This window comes from Leuresthes tenuis, unplaced genomic scaffold, assembly GCF_036924035.1.
Source record: "Leuresthes tenuis unplaced genomic scaffold, fLeuTen1.0.hap1 SCAF_2, whole genome shotgun sequence".
NCBI lineage: Eukaryota > Metazoa > Chordata > Actinopteri > Atheriniformes > Atherinopsidae > Leuresthes > Leuresthes tenuis.
Genome location: NW_027325356.1, coordinates 4,155,439 through 4,179,533, shown reverse-complemented (window position 1 = coordinate 4,179,533; position 24,095 = coordinate 4,155,439). Strand labels below are relative to the sequence as shown.

At 42.8% G+C, this 24,095-nt stretch overlaps 2 protein-coding genes and 1 non-coding gene across 10 annotated transcripts in view; 1 reads left to right on the top strand and 2 right to left on the bottom strand.

Annotated features, from left to right (window-relative positions):
* The window catches only part of tp53bp1 (tumor protein p53 binding protein, 1), a 28,062-nt gene extending 21,282 nt beyond the window's left edge, over window positions 1-6,780 (bottom strand). For 3 of the 8 annotated variants that reach the window (XM_072379931.1, XM_072379930.1, XM_072379932.1), the window contains exons 1-7: window positions 4,261-4,763; window positions 2,478-2,556; window positions 2,310-2,394; window positions 2,161-2,228; window positions 1,974-2,078; window positions 1,699-1,750; window positions 1,444-1,613 (exon numbers count right to left, since the gene is read on the bottom strand). In XM_072379931.1, the coding sequence (XP_072236032.1) occupies window positions 1,444-1,613; window positions 1,699-1,750; window positions 1,974-2,078; window positions 2,161-2,228; window positions 2,310-2,394; window positions 2,478-2,556; window positions 4,261-4,440 (739 nt within the window). In that variant the 5' untranslated portion in view covers window positions 4,441-4,763. Of the gene's footprint in view, window positions 1-1,443; window positions 1,614-1,698; window positions 1,751-1,973; window positions 2,079-2,160; window positions 2,229-2,309; window positions 2,395-2,477; window positions 2,557-4,260; window positions 4,764-6,670 lie in introns of those variants that run through there. The other 5 variants (XM_072379927.1, XM_072379933.1, XM_072379934.1 and 2 more) reach the window with 3 other exon arrangements.
* Window positions 6,781-10,438: 3,658 nt separating this feature from the next.
* The window catches only part of map1aa (microtubule-associated protein 1Aa), a 55,706-nt gene continuing 42,049 nt past the window's right edge, over window positions 10,439-24,095 (top strand). The window contains exons 1-2 of the mRNA XM_072379913.1: window positions 10,439-10,694; window positions 11,320-11,421. Of these exons, the coding sequence (XP_072236014.1) occupies window positions 10,439-10,694; window positions 11,320-11,421 (358 nt within the window). The remainder of the gene's footprint in view (window positions 10,695-11,319; window positions 11,422-24,095) is intronic.
* Window positions 22,693-22,774, bottom strand: trnal-uag (transfer RNA leucine (anticodon UAG)). Its single transcript has one exon. It is a non-coding gene; the product is annotated as a tRNA-Leu (tRNA).

Sequence of the window (24,095 nt, the reverse complement as noted above, 5' to 3'; positions counted from 1 at the left end):
ATGAATGAACGTGTGCTATAGCTCTGTTAGCTCATAGCTGCTGTTATGTGGCTACTTGCAGCTATAGGAGAGCTAACGGAGGGATTTCTACACAGGCACTCTACTGGGATGATGTCATCGATGCCCCCCTGCAGCACAGCTCATTCACTCCGGTAAGAACGTCCATCTTACTCAAAGTCGTCGTTCACGTTGTCAAAATCTGATAAATTTCCTGCCATGTTGCACAAAACTATCAGCAGCAAACTCCATGTGAAGTTAGCCGACTGTCACAGAGCACGGAGTGAATAAACTGTGCTGCAGGGGGGCGTGTGGATGAAGTGGTCCCAGTGGAGTGCCTGTGTAGAAATCCCTCCGTTAGCTCTCCTATAGCTGCAAGTAGCCACATAACAGCAGCTATGAGCTAACAGAGCTATAGCACACGTTCATTCATTCATTCTTCTTAAAGTATTGGTGAAATAAAGACAGATAATGCCTTATTTAGAGGCTGCATCCTCTAAGCCCCGTTCACTCCGTTATATGGATCTCCAGTTATCTAAATATCTTCTGAAGAACGCCGACTTTCACCAAACTGTTCTCAGTGAGCAGATGAACGTATTTCATGCCTGAAATAAGGTCCAGGTTTAAAAATACCAGAGCTCCCCTTTAAACTGTTGATTTGTTTAGTTTTCTCTAAACAAATGTGGTGGCGCTCCCTGTGGTCGTGGCCCAGGAGCCCTCTCAGTGTGGTCGGTCCCCCAAGGTGGCTTTATCCTTGCCTAAGGTCTGGGTTTCTGGCCATGTCTCTGTCTGATAGGTGCAGTGGGTCTGAGCTTGTGTGTGTGTTAGTCTCCGTGTCTCTCTGGGTATTTATGGTGGTGGGTGGGTTGGTATGTTGTACATCATTGTTGTTTTAGCCTCTGTGAGGCACTTTGTGTTGCTTTTATAGCATGAAAGGTGCCATATAAATGAAATTGGATTTGATTTGATTCACATTTTCACAGACAGAGCCGACACAGAACGATGCAGAGGTGAAGATGTAACTCTGTTATCCAGCAGCAGCTCCCGAGATTTGCTTTTTTCTACTCAGATTTTTAATATTGGACAGCGATGACAGCTGAGTGAGGTTTGCCAAGTTTGTAAGTTCCTGTGCCAGCAGGAATAAAGACACAACCAACTGAATAATGGCTCATGTTTGTCTATTTGACTTTCAGCCTTTGATGGTGTCAAAGATTGAGAAACACTGTTTTCTTACAGGAAATAAACAGTTTCTTGTTCTTATCTTTCACAAAGAGAAGCATAGAACCAAAAACTGTGGAAAGCAACAACCCAGAAGAAGACAGAAAGAGTGTCTCAACCATCAGAGATAAGAGGAAAAACGAGTCAAATCTCAGAAAGCGGCGTCTTTAGGCCAAAGGTCAGACAAAGGTCAGACCTGACAGAGAGAACATGAATAAAAAGAAGTACCAGTCTTATCGGTGTCGAACAGGTCTTCCTGTGAAGACAGGATCTCACAGTCCTGCTGGTCCTGCTCCCCTGAGGCCTGGAGGTTCTGAGAGTGCAGCAGAGCCTGGACAGTCAGCTGCCGACCCGACTGCCCCTGAGACTCCGAGGAGCTGCTGGAGCTCACCTCAGACCTGCAGAGAAAAAGGAAAGTGAGCCTGAGACTGAAAAGAGCATCTCCAGTTCATCTGGAATTCCAAAAAAGGCGAAGAGGCGCACCTCACTGCTTTGTTGTCGAGGCTCTCCGTCCTGGAGCCGATGTTCTGCCCTGCTGGAACGACAAGAAGGAAGAAGCTGGGCTGATTCCTCAAATCATTGGATGTCAGCGGGAATTTCTCAGCCAGGTGCTTTTACAGTGTTACACAAAGCCGACATGCTGCTTCCAATGTGTTGATGTCACCAGCAGCGTCACAGAGCTACAGGTAATTCTTTCAGGACCGGTTCAGACCAGGCTACACATTAAAGATCTAATACAGGAAGGAATAAGAAGAGACCTAATTTTCTGTGCCTCTCACTATCTGACTGTGGGACGATGTCGTCTGCAGCCCGAAGATCCTGACTCTGAGAGAGCTCCAGGAAACCAAACTGGGAAGAACCCCCTGAGACACACACAAGCAGACGTTAGGACACATAAAAAGAGAAAATGAGGGTCTTCAGCCCGGAACTGAAACTGAATCATACCTTCAGACTGAACGCAGTTTGTTGTGGAGTCAGCTCCAGAATCCATTTCAGAGGCTTCCGGCAAACACCTGAACAACCAAATGAAAACACTGCATCACTGTCTGGCCCAAAGTGTCACCAGTGTGGAAAAGTGGGGGCTCCATGCATACTTTTTCTTGTTTGGAGGGGGGCAGACGTTCAGAACTTGACTCTCCTCCTGCAGGGGCGAACTCGGACTGGCTGCTGCCACAATGTCTACGAGAAGAAAACAGCAGCGCTTGATTTTTCAAACACAGGAGGGCGATGGTGTCAGCTAACGCTGTTAGAAAAGCACTGACCGCGTTCTGCCTGGTTGTTGCTCTCTGGTGGGCTGTCAGTCTGAGAGCATCGGCTTCCTAAAGGCGACGATATAAGCTCCTGGTAAACGAAACAAAACCTGTTTCAATCATTTAGAATGAAGCAAAGACTGAATCAGAGTTTTGAAACATCTTTTCACTGCGTTTCGGAGGCTGGTGTTGAGACTTATCTTGGTTGATGTCGACAGCTTATACATGTGATCAAATGTCACCACTCCACTCAATAAGCATGCAGCCTACATCACATACAGTCAGCTGTGGTGGACAGACGGGACTAATGAGGCTACCAACGTCTCCGCACTGAAGCACAATTTCCAGATGCACCGTGCCGATTTCACCCGACTGATTTACAGGTTTGTTCCAAACAGATAAAGACGAGTTCACATGAAAAGACGATAAGCCAGACAAACGGCCAAGATCACTCTTAAAGGGGAACTCTGGTATCTTTAAACCTTATTTCTGGCATGAAATACGTTCATCTGCTCACTGAGAACAGTTTGGTTAAAGTCGGCGTCCTTCGGAAGATATTTAGATAACTGGAGATCCATATAACGGAGTGAACGGGGCTTAGAGGATGCAGCCTCTAAATAAGGCATTATCTGTCTTTATTTCACCAATACTTTAAGAAGAATGAATGAATGAACGTGTGCTATAGCTCTGTTAGCTCATAGCTGCTGTTATGTGGCTACTTGCGGCTATAGGAGAGCTAACGGAGGGATTTCTGCACAGGCACTCTACTGGGACCACTTCATCAACACGCCCCCCTGCAGCACAGCTCATTCACTCCGGTAAGAATGTCCATCTTACTGAAAGTCGTTCACATCGTCAAAATCTGATAAATATCCTGCCATGTTGCACAAAACTATCAGCAGCAAACTCTGCGTGAAGTTAGCCGACTGTCACAGAGCACGGAGTGAATAAACTGTGCTGCAGGGGGGCGTGTGGATGAAGTGGATGAAGTAGAGGTGTGTGTGTAGAAATCCCTCCGATCAGATAGGATACGTGTAATAACAGGTCTAAACAGCCTCTCAGTCACTACACTACCTGTCAACCTGGAGTGGAGTTATTTAGAGGACAATATATCTGCTTCCTCACTAGCAGGAGAGATGCTGTTGTAGATGAATCCAAGATTAAACTACAGAATCTGACCATCTGGACGGAAAACTGTCCACCTCAAAGCAAGATGGTTTGAATAGCCTGCCAGGTCAGGCCCTGTGTGTGGAATAACTAGGATTTCTCCAGGTCAGTGTGGGTTTAAAGGCTAATATTTGGGAATGTGAAAATGTATGTTTGCATGTTCTGTGCCTTTCTCACGACCAGTTTGTGGAAATGACACTAAATTATGAAGCTTGAAGACCACAAAACCAAAGAAAAACACAAAGTAAACACACAGGCTGACCAGCTGTGGTTAAATACCACTTTTACTGAAGTGCAGTGCAGAGTAACATCATTGAGCTTCTCAGATTTCTGATAACTTACACTTCTGTTTTGTTACATTTCAGAAAGAGGCACATTTAGTTAGCAGCTATAGAAAGTACTTTATATCGGTTCATACAGATTTACAAGAAAAAAACTTTAAAATGACCTTGTTAATTAAGATTAGATGAATAACAGAATAAGTTATAACGTAATGTAAATATGTAAATCATCTTAAACTGGAGCAAAAATGTTGAGTTTTTTTTTCTAAATAACTGTACTAACAGAACTTTTACTTTCTGATACACTTTGCATGAAATTGACATGTGTGGAGCACCTTCCAGCTTACCAGCACCGGGCTGCGGGCGGCGGGCTGCAGGCTGGACAGGCGGCGGGCCAGCAGAGCTCGGTAGCTGCTCTCCGGGTCGTCCTCCAGAGCAACACTGTCCGGCTGAGAGTCCTCCACTATCAGACACGGGTTATCTGGCTGAGGCAGACTGGAGTCCAGTTCACTTCCACCGGGATCCATGAGGTCAAGCCGAGAACAGGAGACGGGCTGTTGTTGTTAGCTAGCCGAGCAGAGGAGAAACACCGAAGCCGACATGTGAGTCTACAGTCGGTTATTGTTACCTGAGACTAGCCGGTGCTAGCATGTTAGCTACAGTTACAGGCTAACAGCTAATGCTCCGCCCCACAACAGAGCGCACTGTTACTCTGCGGGGCAGGAACCACAAACGTGGACACGTCAACATTTACCATTTAGCTGAAGTTAAACTAAATTCATTCCCATATTTATTTAAGAAACCATTTCCTATTATCTATCGCAAAAACACACCCACTCCTGCTGCCGTCCTCGCGGTAAAACTTCAGAAAAGCAATTTCATTGGTCCGCTTAGACGTGACGTCACAATAGACCGTTGGTTAGTTTTATGGTTAAAGGTCTTGAATTTTAATACATTGTTTATTTAACTGAAAAAGTGTTTAACAGTATAACTCACCATTACCTTTCAGTTAACCATATACTTTTTATATTTCTATATTCTATTTTCTATCTAATGTGAAACTGATTACCAAATAATTATTTATACATTTATAAATTGAAAGGCTTAGTTTTACATTTGAAATCCTTCTTCTTGTGTTTGAGTCGTTTTTTTTACATCCTGCAGCACCACGTGCTTTGTAAACTTTCTCTGTGTTCTTGAATATAAGGACACTTCAAGGTTTTACATGTTACACTGGAGTTCTGGACCCGGCAATGATAAATCATGTAAAAGGGAGAAATGTAGGACATTTGGTCCCACAGTGGGATCCCCGAGACCTTCACATTTCCTTGAGGGACTCAAGCAAAATGAGATATAGGTTAACTTTTTCATTATAATTTCCCTCAGCTGAGTTGCTGAGTTTGTCTGCACTTATTATATCTACATGTTAGTACATCCACATCCCCAGAAATTCATCTGCTTTCTATATTTCACTGTCATAAATGTTTAATACGGATGTTTAGAAAAGTTGGAACTCAGTCAGTCAAAGTCTGAAGGGTAATAAATGTGCATCATTTACAGTTTCAATACACAGTACATCTTCCTCTTGTTCAAAATGTGGGATAACATATCTGTGTAAAAGTCTGTCCTCTGCAAACATGCGCTGATGGTGAGTTAATAAAATGGTAAAGTCCTTGAACTGGATGCTTTTTGTAATGAGCTCATTGTCTTGTGCCATGTGCTCTGATTTCAAGATTAATAAAAGGCCTTTTAAGTAATAACATTACTTTGTCATCATCATTTGACAGCCTCAGTTTCCATGGAGACACCACGATCCATTAACACCGGTCTGAGCTGCTGTAGATCACAGAGGTTCTTAGAGAAAATACAAAGCCCCCCCCCCTCATTTGACTGATTAATGCTGCTGGGTAGGTGAGGTGTGCAGCCGGCCCTTAAAATGAACCAAAACCTTGTTGCTACACTGGAAGAACAAACAGAAACACAACCAGCAGTGGGGTTGTCTCCCTAAGTCAGGGTCATCTTCCTCAGAAGTGAAGAAGAACCTGCAAAGAGTCACCACAGAATCACACCAACAAAGTCCACAGTTACCCGTTTCATCATATATGGGAGAGACTAATTCGCACTAATAATGACGCTACAAGTGAGTTCAAGTTGCTAAAAATCAACATTATGAATATTTCAAAGGATGGGCTGCGATTTGTTTCCTGCGGAATCCAAATGCGACTTCTCCAGCTTTTCATCCCTTCTTTTCCAAGTCATCTGAAGGTGTTTCCTGTCGGACAGAAGGCAGGGGCCTGGCCACAGCTTCAGGGAAGAGGCAGCAGGGATAGGATGACCGGCATTTCATTATGGAAACGCGGAGGTGGAAACATGCTGGGTCGCAGTAATGCAATCCTGACTACCACATTCTGCTGAGCGGCTGGACGAGCAGCTCGCGGTGCTTGCACACATGGCAAAATAGATAAAGGAGGTATAATTCTAACCTCCGGTTGGATCCATGCAGCGGGGCTCCAGCCTCCTGCAGCCATCATTCTGACTGGCACCGCTAAGTTCAGCGTCATTTCTTCAGGTCGGGCTGATGCCCACATTAAGAAATGCGCAGCCACTGCCTAAAATGTCTAATCGGAGCCACCTCTGCTGGAGCTGGCAGACGCTGAAACGCGCACACTGGAAGCACAATACGCTGCTACGCCCTCCCGTTACACCACTATTGTTCTTACTTTACCGCAATGAAAGACAAGAAACAAAGAGCTTTACCTTCGGAATCAATATGTCTGCTCTTGGGCTTTCCAGTTTGTTTCACTGTCCCGCTGATTGCAACAATAACACGTCCAACATCGCTCAGTCCTGCCTTGCCTCTGTTTTGCTGAGAGTCAGGGTGTGGGGTACACACGCATGGCACGTAAAGATGCACAGGCATTTATTAATGTAGATGTCATACTCAGTTCCTGCGAAGTGAAAAAACATCTCGCTGATTGGTTTTGCTCAGAAATGGAAAAAAAGCAAAAAAATAATAATTTTTTAAAAATGATTTGATTGAATTTCATTCATTTGCGTCAAATCTCGACACGACAGCCTTCATTCTGTCGGAAGTCAGTTTTAACCTGTGCTCCAACTCTAACTGGGAGGGTTAGCGGCTCTTACTTTCGTCATAGTTGCTCCTCATCTGTTGTAGTGAAACATGAAACTCTAACAGTGAGACGCAAAGCAAAGTGAATGGATTTGGTTTCGCATATTTGCTGCCGCAGTTTGAATGTAAATAAAAAGAGTTTCCCTTGTTTGTTAAAGACTTTACAAAAGAAAACAGACTTGATCAGACTTGGATTTGTTATCTGAACAACAGCTTCAAGAGCAGCCACGTGCCAAGCCAAATACATCCATGTGAAAAAGAAAGAACACCCTGTTTCAATTATTAGATTTTAAGATCTGGACATAAAAATGAAAAAGCACAACATGAGGTAAAGACAACCTCAAAGGAACAAGAACACATTAAGTAATTGCACTGCAACAAAAACTTAACAAAACGAGTAAAAGAAGAAAAACTAGCATTCAGGTGTGTTTTAACACGATGCCAAGGAGGAAAGACATCAGCAATGATCTCAGAGAAGCAGCTGCTGCTGCCCATCAGTCTGGGAAGGGTTATAAGGCCATTTCCAAACTATCTGGAGTCCATCGTTCTACAGAGAGAAAGATTATTCACAAGTGGAAAACATTCAGGACAGCTGTCAATCTTCCCAGGAGTGGACGTCCCAGCAAGGTCACCCCAAGGTGAAGAAGCCCAGAGCTACATCTCAGACTCTACAGGCCTCAGTTAGCATGTTAAAGGTTAAAGGTCATGACAGCACAGTTAGAAAAAGACTGAACAAGGATGGCTTGTTTGGAGGGGCTGCAGGAGAAAGCCTCTTCTCTCTAAAAAGAACATGGCAGCACAGCTTAGGTTTGCAAAGCTGCATCTGAACAAAGCTCAAGACTTCTGGAACAATGTCCTTTGGACAGACCAGAGCAAAGTGGAGATGTTTGGTCCTAATGCACAGCAGCACGTTTGGAGGAAACCAAACACAGCATATCAGCACAAACACCTCATACCAGCTGTCAAGCACGGTGGTGGAGGGCTGATGATCTGGGCTGGTTCTGCAGCCACAGGACCTGGGCACCTTGCAGTCATTGAGTCCACCATGGACTCATGAACATGGAGGGAAAGCTGGTGCCACATTCTAGGAGATAACGTGTAATATTTGCAAAAAAATACTTTTTTTCTTCATTTTTACTGCACAGTTTGAATTGTAAACAACAAAAAAGTTACATTTTATCGTCGCTTTTACATGTATTTACACACATTTAGTTTGACCAGAGATATCACAACATTTATAAGATTACAGAGGGCATCATATGGCGTAATTACCTCACACGTCTTCTTCAGTTACATATTCTTTTGTTTATAATATTTCACCACACCGTAGCGATCTGATGAATGTCAAACACTGATATCCTTAATCTGCAACAAGAAGTCTTAAAACAAGAGTTTTATCTGCAATAAATAGGGTGAAATTGAATCTCTGTTCTTGGTTTGCGAACATCAGAAATCTAAAGCGTGCTCTTGTAGCTCCTCCCCCTTCCAGCAGAGGCCAGCAGACACTCTGAAGTATCTGACGGCAGACTGCTGACTCACTCCTGGTAACACACGTCTTCCTCTGAAGTGATTTACTCAAAGAGGAGCCAAATTAAACTGCACGGACATCCATCACCGGGGCAGGACATGTCCCTGCCTGCCAGCCACAGTCACACGAGCAGCACCTCAACCTCTGTTCTGCAAATACAGGTCAAGAAAAACTGCTTTTAAGAGGATTAAAGGCCTATTAAAAACCAGAGTGATACAAGACCAGAATGGACAAATAAAGAACTGAGGAACTTACATCTGTTTCCTGGGATTTTGTTGTTGAAGCCACTTGTTTTAAGAATGAGACGTACAGCAGTAGCTGTGGATTCTTGTTTTAACTCGTTTTGTTGCAGTTTCATGGAGACTTCTCCAAAAATACTGCATGAAAGTAGAAATAAGTCGTGTGAACATGTGTTCTCCTCCCACTTTTCTGTTCAAAAACAGAAGAATAATTTTCCTTTGACACGTATTGCTGTGTAGGATGTTAATTGAAACAATGATTTAGTGAATTAAACCATCTTCAACACACCCAATCTCACCAAATATGAAAAATAATGCAGCTGATGCAACAAACAATAAAAAAAAGCTCAGGTTTTACTTTGTTTGTGTCCCACCTGTTGCCAACAACAAGCTCGTTTATTCCAGCAGATGTTAAGACAAAACGGCTGTTTTTCTTTTGTCCAACTCGCTCCACCCCTTGGCTCATGCTTTCCTTTTGACTGCCCAGGCCACTCATCCGTCATCCAGCCTTTTAGGAAAATGTGCTTCCAAAGCTGTAAAACAAGTTTCATGATCATCGAAAAGTATGTGCAAAAAAGAGCATCTCTGGCTCAATTCTTCTCTTTAACTTTACAATTTAAATCCATATAAAGTGGCAGATAGATGACATACATGCAACTATTACATGAGTTACTTGATCAGTAAAGATGCTCTTTGAAGCTGCTGCTAGTCCACGGTTTCATCTATTTGACTAGTAGTTGGCAGTTAGTTAGGAAAATATGACAAACCCTTTATGCATAACAGCCCCAAACCCATTGGTTCCAGCTAAAAACATGTTAAAGTCAGAGGTCTACTGAGGACTACTCAAATGTAGTCCAGAATATTCATATTAGAAACCATCAAATGGAGCTATTGGACACAGATGACATTACAAGCTGGTGGCAGAGTTTAGTCTTCTAACTATAAGAAATCAAACTTATCCTCGAGTCATTCTGCCAGTTTTCATCAGACCCACACTAACACATTTGTCATCACTATAATAGCAACTTGCATCTTTTGTGCTGCAGACTGAGTCTTACTGAATGACCCGTGAAGCCTAAAATATCTGTTTTCCTGTCGTAGCTGTGAGCCTTTGTCAGTCTTATTCTGCACAGATGAAGCGCTGTTTTGTTCGTGAGGGGAACAAAGACATATCAGTTTAGCAATGAAAGCACATTGGCTGGTACTTGCAGTGACACTGATATAAATAGAGCCTTTGTGAGCGACAGACTTCTTAGTTCCAGTTGTCTTTCGTCCCTTAATAGGGTTTAAAACTCACAAAGGATAATGTAAGTGACACTGATGACTCCCTTTAAAGGTTGTGTTTGAAACTGGTTCGAAACCTAATGAACTTGTGAACATTTGAGATCATTCTTTTTAAAAAAAAATACAAATGTAAATGTTCAGTTGCTGCACAATCATAGTTTTCATCAGAACGCTCCAGCTGCCTTGTGGAGAAAATATGATGGACATTAAATCTCATATCCTTCCACTCCCTCCGTCCAATGATAGGCTGTGACATCAAATAGTCACATAACCTGCAATCCAATCAAATATTCCCTGTCCACGAAACCACGCCCACCACCCCTCCCGCCTCATCCTGCACCGTCATGGTGCTCACTCTGGATGCAGTTGTCATGGAGATGGAAAAGAGCTCGGCGTCCACTAGTGGCACTGTTACCATGGAAATCTCCAGCGCTGCAACAGCCTCGGCAGAGCGGGCGGAACCGGAGGAGTCTGTTCAGCACCATGGACAACACTGCACCGGAGCTGCATTCCAGCACAGAAACTATCGAATGCTGATTGTGATCGGAGAGATTCCCACCAGCCACCACCTCCAAGCTGCCAGGGAGCAGATCACACAAGGTGAGCCAGCGGAGGAGAGCTCGGATGGGGGCTGCAGACGCCCCGCTCAAGCTCTGTTGAACTATTCAGAAAGATTTACTCTGCATTATTCACTATGTGAACGTACAAAATACTGCAGCAAAAGTGTAGCTCTGTCCCACAACTGTTGCTTATGCTTAACTAAAGGTAGAATAAAACGTATAATTAATTGTGTAATTGTGTTAAATATTGTGAAAAATTATATTTGAACACACATCAGCGAAACTGGGTACTTTGTACACTGCTTGGTGAAGTTATTCCTTAACAAATCTTCTTCAGTTCACCAAAATTGTATTATCAGAGTAAAAAAACTCCCTAAAATATGGTGGAATTAGCTGGAAATACCTTAGATGTGCACCTGAATACTGCACAATCTGATTCCTCCGGCTCGCCAAAACATCTTTGGATGGTTGTAAAATGGACAAAGATTTGAATGTTAAAACCAGCAGAACATTCTTTATTATGTGAAAACTGCAGGACGAAGCCTCTCACATCCCTAAAGGTATCATCGTCCCCGTGCAGGAGGTGTTTCCTTTGGTATGAAACCGAGCAGGAAATAGAAATATGTGCTGTCTTTGAGTCAAACGTCTCCTGCTGTTTTTCACAGGTTTGCGCTCCTGGAACGTCGATCTGTCCGTTTTTGACCTGAATAAGGAGCTGCAGCTGTTTGAGACGAGACACACGGCTCAGTTTTCTTCTCAAGTCAAAGGTGAGTTCATTGAATCTATTGTATTTCTGCCTGTGTGGCGTGTTTCTTATTCTCCGGGGACAGTTATCTAGACGGAGGAACTGCTCGATTGTGTGTATTCGCCTGCAGAGAAACGCTCTTTTCAGTCTGAGTTTTGTTTTCTGTGATGGAGACTCTTTGTCTCACTCCAGAGGACATTGATCATTGATCACAGGCAGAGTCGTTCTCCACGTGATGAGTGAATTACGCTGGATGTGTCACTTGAACAAAGGGGTCAGGCAGTTTATTAACTGTACCGGACACCAGGGTCACTTTAAAAATGTGGTATTACAAAGAGAATGTTATGGGATAGTATCAAACTTTATGTTATAGGAGGTAGAGGAAACCATAGGCTTTACAGAGCAATCGTGACATCACTCACTGGTTTGTAAACGGCCGTTTGGTAGCTTTAGGTTTAGGTTTAGCTTAGATTTTGACTGGGATTCTTTTGGAGCCACAGCCAATGCGACCTCATGGCATGAGCTTATGATATGTTTGTTGATCCGTGTAAAAAATGCAAGAAATTCACCTGTAAAGACTCGAAAATTAGTCGCATTTCTCTACCGCCTCAGTTCCACAGCTCCCGTCACGCTACTGATTCTGTTTAATCTCATGATGTCATACCTGCCAGTCTTCAAAAGGTGAAAAATACCTGCTGGTTTAAATCTAAATCTGAACAATTTACTACCGTGCTTATAGTTGCAGTTAAGAGTTACACATGAATGTTTAGGATTAGAATTAATGTTCATGGTTAGGTTTAAGTGTTCGAAATACACAGTTAGGGTTAGGAAACTCGCAGACTACACAGTTAGATACTCATTGGTTGTGGCTCCTGTGACATGATGCAACCTGACACATAACAAAATGTTCATCAAAACATTGTCATCTCTCAACTTTACAGGATGTGTGGACAAATATTACATTTCATACTCATATTTCAGTATTTCTGGTGAGACTGTGCTGCCAGTAACATGCTTCCAGCCTCCTTTGGCTGTCAGTGGTATTGCACTTGGCTCTTTTATTCTAAATATTTCACTATGAGCTCGTCTGGCTTCATCTAAATGTCAAAATGTGTGAAAAATCCGAGTTTCTGCCGTGTTTTACTTGTTGAACACGATAAAAACAACAGTCGCACAAAGTGCAGTAACTTCCTCAACAAAGTTAGGACGTTTTATCTTTGGAGAGCCTTAAGCTTAAAAAGGAGATAGAAGGGTTGTGTGATTTCCTAGATTATAAAACTATTCCTCTAAATGTGGCAGGAAGGATTAAACTCGAACAAAGACTGAAACAGAGGGAAACAGCTGGCCCGACTGTCTGCAAACACTAAAAAAAACAGCCAGATGCCCTCAGAACTTTATCGCTTAACCATTAACAGCGTGAGGATTCATTTTAAAAAGGAAACAAAATGTCCACCAAAACATACTCTGCATGATTTGGTTTTCTTCAGATATTAGTAGTTAGTGTGTCTGTGAATCACTCCAGGCCTGAAAGGGAAATGCACACACATGATGGATTAAAACAGAGCTGCAGCAGATCATTTTTGTCTCATCCAACTCTTTAAGGGAAAGTAAATAGATGTATTTCTCTGAACCCTTGTGCCTTAATCCAAATTGGAGAATGAACATTAAAGTCAAACAGTGTTATTCTCCTGATGCTACTTCCTTTTTTGGACAGTTTTTGTCACCACATGAACAACACAGGACACATACGTTCACAGCTTCATATATCTTATCTCAGATTTCCCTTAACACCCGCAGACCATCATGTTTCCCTCTAAAATGTTCCACTGAGCCGGAATATTTAACAGTTTCACCATATTTCACCATCTCCCCAATGAAATGAAAGCCTGTGTTCTGACTCTCTTTGTATTGCTTGACTTGGCTCCACTTTTCCTCATATTTCATGAATAATTCAGCATTTCCCATTAATTATTTTTCTGATAAAAGATCAATTATCACTAACAGCTAACAGCTTTCTTTTGTCCAAGGTTCGTCCTATTTTCAGCCGTCTAAACCCTCCTTCCTTCCCAGTCGATACACTTTTCTACCTTGTCTCTCCGTCCCCTCTGATGTGAGGATTTCACATTTCAGTCCTGCTAAAGACAGACAAAAGAGAGCATTATCTGCTGTTTCTCCTGTTGTTGTGCCTCTGCTTGTATCTCTGACTTTATATTTATACATATAAGAGCCATATACTCCAGACAGTCATGGACTCTGTTGTTATTATAAACATAAAAATACTACAAGAAGTTAAATATTCTCCAGCACTGTCGTCCACCTTGAAATATTTAAACATCTACGGACTGGGGCATCACTACTGAAGCATTAGCATTAGCATTAGCATATCACAATAATATCGGTAATATTGTGGCTGCGGCGCACATTAACCTTTAAAAAAACAGGATTTTATTTATTTGCTGATGCCGGTTTTGAACTGAGCGCTGATCAGAGTCTGCAGAATCTCAGATTTTCATCCATCTGACCACAGAACAGTTTTCCACTTTGCCTCAGTCCATTTTAAATGAACTCTGGTTCGGAGAAGACGGCAGAGTTTCTGGATCGTGTTCACGGACGTCCAGCTCAGATTTTCAGCCATGTGCACAGAGATTTCTCCAATGATTCTTTCAGATGATGGAATATTGCTCCACAATGGTCATTGTGCATTTTTTTGGCAGATTGATGACTAATCCAACTAATTAGGTTAATTAGCAACAAGTCAGCAACACTGGAGTCTCTCAGAAGTAAAGATCTGGTTCAGTTTAACTGGATGAGGAGAAAACTGTTGTATAATTTAAAATATGTTGTATAAAGCCTATTTATCTCACTGCCATCTTTGCTTCTGAGAGACTTTAAGGTCACCAGATTTAAGATGATGATTTCCATGAAGTCGTCTCACCTTCAACATTTGATATATTTTCTATGTTCTGCCGTTTATGATATTTGCAAATCATTAAAACCTATTTTTATTAGAATTTTCCACAATGTTCCAACTTTCTTTAGGAATTCAGGTTGTGATTAATTCAACTGATAAGTAACATAATAATAATCAACACCTGCTCAAGGACTATTTCAGTCGGTTTGTCCCGACAAAAAGTGAGCTCAGGTAAAGTATTTTAATATTAGGTGCTAATTCATGCATTCATCCAGCACTTAATTATGTTTTCTCCTCTTTCATTAACATAGATATCATCCCCCTCTCTACCAACATCCCACTCAGGCTTTACAGCCTTTAATAGGTCCCAGTTTCCTTTGTCCCAGTCCTGACTGGGTTTGTTCTGTATGATCTGGATCTGTTTGTTCATCTGACTGCGTTGATTTAGTGCTGCTTAAATTGCATTAATGATGGCCAAAGGATGAGAAACTGTAACTGCCTTCAGAGATTCTGTTTGAGTTTAATTGGGTATTCAGAGAATCAGAATAAAACTGCTGTTATGAAGCCAGAATTCTTGTTTATCTTATATTTTCTCAAGGCAAAGGCCGAGGAATGAGAAATCAGAAAAAGATCTTTCTATAAATGCAGTGTGTAGAGTAAAAACAAAGATCAGCTGTTCCCCTGACAGTAAGCAGGTTCAGGAGGCCACGTTGCCCCGAGGCGTGGGCTTCAAAGAGGCTGACATCGAGATGCAGCTCGGCACCAGCAAACGTCTCTCACTGGAGGCTGATTCTGCTCTGAGGGAGTAATTCTGGTGGCGGATTATACAGCAGCAGCACAATCCTTGTTCCCGCTAATTAAGGAACATGTCAGCTTTATCCTTTTAAATACTAAGAAAGAGAGACAATGTTGGCATTTCTCTGTTGCTATGGTCGGGCTCTATCGACATCGGTGGTTTGAGTAAAAATAAGTGAAGCGAAGCTCGAATCGATGCAAGGGCACCATGAGATTCTCGGTGGTTATTGAACAATAAACATTGGTTGTACTTGCTTCTGGTCTCTGGTGTGCAGAGAGCAAGTCTGATTGGATCAAGCTCGGGTTCAGCTGCTGCTGATAAACTGGGAAGAAACGTGGGCTCAGTGTCGCTTGCAGCCTGCAAAGGTCACACAGGAAAATTGTCTGTGAGGAGAAGGGTTTGCCTTCAAATGAGGGTTTTTCTTTGGAGCCATCCTCCAGTGGCTCCTGTTCATGGTGGAGATGCTCAGAGGGGTTTAGAAGCTCTCCTGTTATTTGTGTTTACCTTTCGGGGAAATCTCTCCCAGCGCTCGCTGTGTGTTTGGCTTCGCTGCCCGTCACACCACAGCTCCTCCTGCTCTGTGACTCGAATACTAATAAGCAGCCGGTGGGGGAGTGCACAGTCATCATGGCTGACAAGCTCAGACACAAAGACCACAAAGGAAAATCTATATGATCGAGACTTACAGTACAAGAGACGTATAGTTTCTTATCTTTATTGACACCGAATATCTCAGTTGACCATATATCATCATTTCTAAATGACTTCTTCATAGTTAATCCAGCAGCATGGCTCAGAGTTTTCACTTGATCATTGATAGATTTAATCTGCTGGAACAGAGGCTTTTGTTTCCAACCACATGCCAGAGCAGGGAAATCTGCCAGGAGAATTTTCTGCCGTGGAAAAGCTCAGGCAGCAGACATGGCAGTGACCTCCCTGATGGGTAGCATATGCTCTGAAGGACAGCCGGTGCCCTCGAGTCTTGCATGGCATCCCGAGGGCCTTGTTCTGTGTTCACCAGACAGTGCCATCAGACATGAGTGGCTGATCTTGTCTGACCAGGTTTTCAGGGTAGAAGTAACCAGAAAAGATTAAAACTGCCTGCTGTATTTTGGGCTTAAAACCTCAGACTGTACAGTAACATTAACACTGACCACCACTTTCTAACCATAGCTGCACAAATCAATCAAATCAAGTCACTAATGCTAATCTTCACAGTGATTTCTGGGTCTGCAGCCAACTAAACTCAGTCACTACTGCATTCCTCTTGGTAATATCATCTTACTGCCTTTCAGATACATAATACATCTCAGTTCAGAGCGCTTGCATTTGCGGTTCCATGAGGTTGGAACAAGCTAGCTTTACATTCAGAGCAGTGGCGCCCGTCTCTTCCTGTTAAAGATTCCTCTCCTTACATCTCGCACACCTTAACACACCCAGCTCACACTTAATTTGCACTTCTTTACCCACGTGCACTCTGTCATTCAGATACATTGAATAGATTTAGCACTTGGTCATGTTTCTTACTGCAGTGAAGTTTGAAAGCTGCTGCTCACTTATTAGCTGTTTTTGCATAAAAACAACTGTCGAACGACTGAAAGTAAATGTAATTTCTAAAGATGAAATCTGACCCATTGCAGTGATGCAGTTAGACGTCTTTGTTAGTTCAGGGAATTGATCACCTACAGCACATTAAACTTTAGTAACAGGGTTTAAATCTTAGCTTTACAACAAGTTTGACTATTAATATATAACATTATTAGTTCCAGTGCAGGAAAGAAAAATATAGATGAAAAACTCAAAACATATACATGGTTGATGTATACAAGTATTAATATAGTAAAGAGAGCAGAGGGAGAGGTGCATCATGGGAGCTATGAGAACCCTGGGATGTTTCAGGCTCACCTGAGCCATCCCTAACTATAAGCTTTATCAGAAAGGAAAGTTTCAGCCTGATCTTAAAGGTAGAGAGGGTGTCTGCTTCCTGAAGCCAAACTGGCAGCTGGTTCCACAGAGAGGGGCCTGATAACTGAAGGCTCTGCCTCCCATTCTGCTTTTAGGGGCCTGATAACTGAAGGCTCTGCCTCCCATTCTGCTTTTAGGGGCCTGATAACTGAAGGCTCTGCCTCCCATTCTGCTTTTAGGGGCCTGATAACTGAAGGCTCTGCCTCCCATTCTGCTTTTAGAAACTCTGGGAACCACAAGGAAACCTGCAGCCTGAGAGCAAAGTGCTCTGTTGGGGAAATATCCAACTGTGAGATCTTTAAGATATGATGGAGCTCCGTCATTCAGAGCTAAAGAAGCTAAAACTGGAGAAATATATTCATAGACTGCCATTGCAGTCATGTCATGTAAGTGTTCTCCAACACAAACAACACTGCTCAGTTTACCTTTACTGAGATTAAGCTCGTGCACCCAGGTGTTAAATCAATGCTGATCATAGCTGGAGCTGAAAAATATCAGCTACTGCTGCAGAGAAAAGACTGAAGGCCAAAACAAACTACAGGGACTTGCATGAAATACAGAACTTCTATTATAACTTCTACAAACTGGATGTGAAGTCTAAAAATGGCACGAATTAAGGTAATCATGTAAAAACAAAAAGGAAATCAAGATATTTTTCAAACTCTAACCAAGTGGTGCTATTGCCTAAACCCAACTTACCGTCTCATTCCACACTTGAAAGCACAATGATGTAAGGTGACATCTACCCCCCCCCCCCCCCCCTCTCCTGCCTCCTTCAGAGGACGTTTTTGGCTTTGTAAACTTGGGAATGTCTGCAGATGAGACTTTGGAGGACAAACAAAAGACCTATTTGTTGTTTTTATTGGAGTATCTGTCATTTCAGGTAGGCTTGAATGCCTCCTAAACACTTTCCAACAGTACTCATAAGCCAGATGTTAGCAGGTGTTTTTTGACAGTCTTCAGGCAGGTGGCCAGGTGCCGGCTGACAGATCGAGGACCTCTGCTGGGTGGAAAAGGTGAAGCGTGGAAAACAAATTAACAACAAAGGCAATATACAAGACAGAAAGTGTAATTCCAGGCTTCTTCCCAGAGTTCAGCTGCTCCGTCAGATATGAAGAGGATATAAAAGGGCGGATGATGCTTTTTAAACCAAAGGACACAATGCTCGTAACTCTTCATCGACAGTCTTTAGCATCACGTTAGCATGCGTTATAACCAGAATTCTCTCATGAATTCCACACAGAACACTTAAAAAGCTGCTATTTCCAAAGTAACCGACAGCATATGGGTTATATGGGACTATAAACAGCTTAGAAACGTTCTTATATTTCAGTTTTCATAGCTATACTTCGTCATCGTGACAAAATTAATTATTCATTGGTCAATTATGCCAGAAAAACATGAGAATGTCACCTGAAACCTCAGAGCTCCTTAAGTCCAGATTGAAGCCCTCTGCGGCCTCCGTCTGGCTCCTTGAAGACGCTGGCAGGTTCCTCTGTGGACTGTGCAGTATTGACACACTTCTGAGCCTCTGACGTCGTGGTGAAATGAAAACTATTGACACAGATGTAAGGAGTGCATCCTTCACTGCATGTCGATTAGTTCTCAGAATCTCACACCATTTCCAGGCTCGGAGACAGTCTGGCAGCATTAAAGATAGAGTCCCATCCCAAGGGAGGGGGAAGAAGAATGCAGCTGTCACCCACATGGAGCAATTAATAAAGACTCTGTGGACCTGCACTGCAGATTGATAGCATGTAAACAAAACCTGCCAGCATCAGAGAGCGCTCCAGGGAAATGTCGTCAACCGTGGCCATTAAAGTTCGAGTCACGAGCCGAGAAAGCACTGGACTCAGGGTAGAATCAATAATCAGATTTTATTTATAGAATGATAGTCACCTGCAAAGTAATAGATTATAAATTCCTAACTCACTCTCCTCGATACCTATGGAGACTATAAGACTATAAAACTTATCAAAAGAAAACTCTCTCCACGCTAGGAGGAAAAAAACAAAATCTTACAAATAAACTTATCCCTCTCCGACCCGTCGGAGGCTCTATAGAAATTTAACAAATCAATAGACAGAAAGAGGCTCCTTCTAATGGAGTTGCTATGAAAGTTATAATTATAGATGAAAGACACTCCTCTACTGGAGATACTACTGAAAAACGACAAATGCAAAGAAAACTTCACTTCGCTAAATCTATGACTATGGCAGAAAATCACTCTCAAGGAGGAAATCATCAATAAACAAGATCTGTGATACTTATACTTTAGTTACTTTGGAGGCTAGAGGAAGACAATTCAACACACTGGCAACGAGACAAGGGAAACGCAGACTAAATACACCTGAGGAACCGAGGGAAACAGGTGGAAACACTTGGGAATCAGGGAAGACACGGGAGGAAAAGCAAGTTATCTGAAACGAGAGGAGTTGTTAGTTTCAAAATAAAACCGGAAGTGACAAGACAAGATACAAAAACCTAAGAGCCTCTGTGAGACCTGCACACATTTCACACATTTCAGCGCACACAGTTGCACAATCTGTCTTTTACTGGAATCCTGTGATGATCACACGATTGTCCCTTTAAAAATGAGAAATTCCTGGCTGAACACCAGCTGGGCTGATTTACACAGGTTATTCTGAGCTTGTGATTTCAGCATCATTAGTTGTCTCCAGCGATGATTCTTTAAACTTTTCATGTGGTCCAGTTCTATCGGTGAGGTGAGAAAAGACATTATGTTAAAATCCGGAGACCGAGGGGGTCGATTCAAGTTTTCTACATCACTGCTGAAGTGTTCGTGCCAATATTTAACAGCTGCAGCAGCAGAAATCCACAGTATATCCGTCCAGAACCAGCACAGGCTCTGTCTCTACTCTGGTTTCCTGCCACAGTCCAAACACATCCATGTTGGGCTGATTCTAAGTCGTGTGTGTTTTGTTTGTTTCTCATGTTCCTGTGACTTGTCCACTACTTCTGCAGCTTATCCCAGCCTTTAGTTTTCATTAAAACAGCTACATTTGGGTCATTTTTGTCTTAATAAGCCAGCTAAATGTGTGAAGTACATCACCAAAGAGGTTTTTACTGACCCAAAGCTCTTGTCTCTTGATATTCCGACTAAATCCCACGCGGCAGCTGTAAGGCTGGGGCTGCAGAGCCGAAACGTTGTGTCTTTATATGCATCAGGAGCGGCAGCTCATAGAGAAGGGGATTACACATCTCACAGGTGACGTACAAACCCTGCAAACCCACACACGGGTTTTCACAGAGTGTGACAGACTAAACTGGAGGCTGAATTTGGCAGGATCAGACAGAAATGAGTGATGGCTGCAACCGAGAGGAGGCTGTCGAGGGGCAGAAGCTCGCACACGTGCATCTGCCTCTTCAGTCTGCTCACACAACAGCAAAGCTGGCAGGAAAGCTTAGGGGGAAAAGGGAGTGCGTAGAGTATCCAAAGTAATGGAGACAGATACGTCAGGGGCTGCAGAGTCAGCATGTGTAGTTTCAGAGTGTGACGACCTCATCACACCGATATTAACTAGACTTACAACTCACGTAATGTCTTTTTTTCCCCTCTCTTGTGGGATTTCGAACCAACAGAAGGTTCTGGTTATGATTCTTCTCCCACGCTACATGCGCTCGGCTCACAGTAATCTGTTTCTCTATCGATTTCTGCCGGAGAAGGGTCCAGATTTACAGCAAATCACTGGAATGTGACGTTAAAAGCCCCACCTGCAGGTCGCAGCGATGAGCAGGAAGCTGATTGATGCGGTTCAGGAAGCAATCTGTGGCGCTGTCAGTTCATGGACGACTTTATGCAATTTTAATGACACGCTTAAAAGAATCTCAAGGCACAGTGAAAAGGTTGGTGTGGTATTTGGAGACCATGTGCAGCCATTATTGATCTGCACCTTCCACTTGATCTATCACTGCAGCCGAGGATGTACATCAAGACACAGACTCTCCTGCTCCAGATTTATCTATTTATCTCAACGTCACGGATACTGATGAATATATGCCAGAGGTTTCAAGCTGATCATCTGCTGCAATTATAAAGTCAGTCCCCTGGAAGCTCATAATACTCCCTTTATGTCAGGGAAAATGTGAGGAGGCCGCAGAGCTGGATTTCATTTTATTACACTGCAGTTTAATATTTTTACGCCCCTCCCCTTCAGCTGAGGCAGCATTATCAATAACATCTGGGGATGAAAACCGGTCATCTTATTTCAGCAGTAACTTAACTACAAAATATTTGCGTTTATACCGTTAAGGATTTGCCAAGTTTGAGAGGAAAATACAACAAAATGCACCACCTTCCAAACACAAGATGTGTTGCCTGTTCTATTAAAATAATAAATTAGTCGACTCACAATAAGGGAAAACTGTCTATTTTCCTTCATTTCTGACTCATACAACTATTCAAACTGTGGATTAATCATAAAACCAGCTACTAATTACTCCTCTGCAAATTAAATTACTTACTGTATTAAGTATTGTTCTAATTACAACTAATTTTAGGACATTCTGGATCTCTGAGGAGTTTTTAACAACATCTTCTTTGTGGTACGAGTGGAGCTGGAATAAAGGCACAGGCAGAGTTCAGAAAAAGCTGCTTTTAAAGAAACATCGAGCATGTTCTTATTTGTAATCCAAAGGGTACCGAGGTAGCCTCAGCAGGAAGTTTGTTGCATAGCAACGCTGTTTTCGGTGACATGCAAGGAGGCAGAAAGAGGGCAGTAGCCTAAATCTTTTTTTACACAACAAAACAGACAGATAATTAACAGAAATTTGACGTAATGTTTGTTAAATAGGCCATAATAAGTCTTCCAGGTTGTTCGCCTACCTTCAGTTTATCACAAAGCTTCCTTTGTGTGTTGAAGCTCTTCAGGGAAGCAAAGTCTGTTCCAGGGAGAGTTATTGTCTTTAATAGAAGACTCTGCTCCTGAATTGCCTGAAACGTATTGTTTGTAGTACAGATATAATGTTCTTTACATTTCAACATCTCCTGAAAGACTTTTATCCATTTAAAAAAAAAAAAGAGACGCCTTATTTATGGGTGACTTTGACTCATAAATCAAATTCCAAATCAGTTTAATTCATACAAAGCTATTCATTAAAAAAAGGCAGCCGAGCTAAAGAAGCCAACAGAATGAATCCAAACTTCTCTCTGATCCAATCTTCTGTCCTGAGCTGCACGAGGAGACTGTGGGGAGAAAAAACTCCCTTTTAACAGGAGGAAACCTCCAGAACTAGAACCAGGAAGGGTCCATCTGCCTGGACCAGCTGGGGCTGAGAGGACAGGAAAGAGGGGACAACAAGCAGCGTAACACCAGGCCAGAGATACCTGCTGAGAGAGAGAAACACAAGTTAATGATGTGTTTATGTTTATGCAGACGCCAAAACGACTTACAGATAGGGTAAGAGGGTCGTGCCTAAGGACCCCTACTGGAGTCATGCAGGGGATTTGAACTCAGAAAGGTGACAATAATACCACAACACTATCCAGTCCCTATAATTCTGAAGTATGAGTTCAGTCAAAACACCCTTTTTACCAAGGACACATCATTTATTTATTAATAACAGATTTATTGTAATATATGTGCTGCCACCAAACACAATGGCAGTGGTGGGATTTGAACCCACGCCTCCACAGAGACTGGAGCCTAAATCCAGCGCCTTAGACCACTCGGCCACACTACCACGTGATGCCATCTGTACATGGAGAGGCAGGAGAGGTGCATCATGGGAGCTCCCCCAGCAGGCTGGGCCTATAGCAGCAGAACTATGGGATGTTTCAGGCTCACCTGAGCCATCTCTAACTATAAGCTTTATCAGAAAGGAAAGTTTCAGCCTGATCTTAAAGGTAGAGAGGGTGTCTGCTTCCTGAAGCCAAACTGGCAGCTGGTTCCACAGAGAGGGGCCTGATAACTGAAGGCTCTGCTTCCCATTCTGCTTTTAGGGGCCTGATAACTGAAGGCTCTGCCTCCCATTCTGCTTTTAGGGGCCTGATAACTGAAGGCTCTGCCTCCCATTCTGCTTTTAGGGGCCTGATAACTGAAGGCTCTGCCTCCCATTCTGCTTTTAGGGGCCTGATAACTGAAGGCTCTGCCTCCCATTCTGCTTTTAGGGGCCTGATAACTGAAGGCTCTGCCTCCCATTCTGCTTTTAGGGGCCTGATAACTGAAGGCTCTGCCTCCCATTCTGCTTTTAGGGGCCTGATAACTGAAGGCTCTGCCTCCCATTCTGCTTTTAGGGGCCTGATAACTGAAGGCTCTGCCTCCCATTCTGCTTTTAGGGGCCTGATAACTGAAGGCTCTGCCTTCCATTCTGCTTTTAGAGACTCTGGGAACCACAAGGAAACCTGCAGCCTGAGAGCAAAGTGCTCTGTTGGGGAAATATCCAACTGTGAGATCTTTAAGATGTGATGGAGCTCGGTCATTCAGAGCTAAAGAAGCTAAAACTGGAGAAATTTGATCTCTCCTGTAAGTTCAGCTGGTTATTACTAAGCATTAAAGACTAATTTTTTTGACTAATGACTTTAAAAAGGGATAAAAACATATCTGAACCACATGGTGGTGCAAGAGGAAAAATCAGAGACTTACCAAAGTGATTCGGTGACAAATTTAAGTATCTGTTGTTGCAGGTTTTTGCAACATATAAGAGGTTTGTGTTGTTTCCATTCGCTAACAGGTGCAACCGAATATTTACATGCTTTGTCCCACATTGGTGTTATAATACTTATAATACTACACCCAAAAGTGTTCATTCAGGCTCAGTGAGGTGAACTAAATACTGCTGCTGGCCTTTAAATAACCTGCTTCGTTCAGGATAAAAGCAGCCAGTAATAGTTAGAATCCTTAAAAACCTCAGAAATGCATTAATCTACAAATACAGGGAAAAAAAGTGACCTTTCCCAGCTGCCGTGTGCATCTGAGCACGTGGGAGAGAATAACCAGGGATGATGTAAGGAGGTGGAGGAGGGAGGAGAGCAGAGGCGTTCTGGAGACATTCAGGGGAGTGA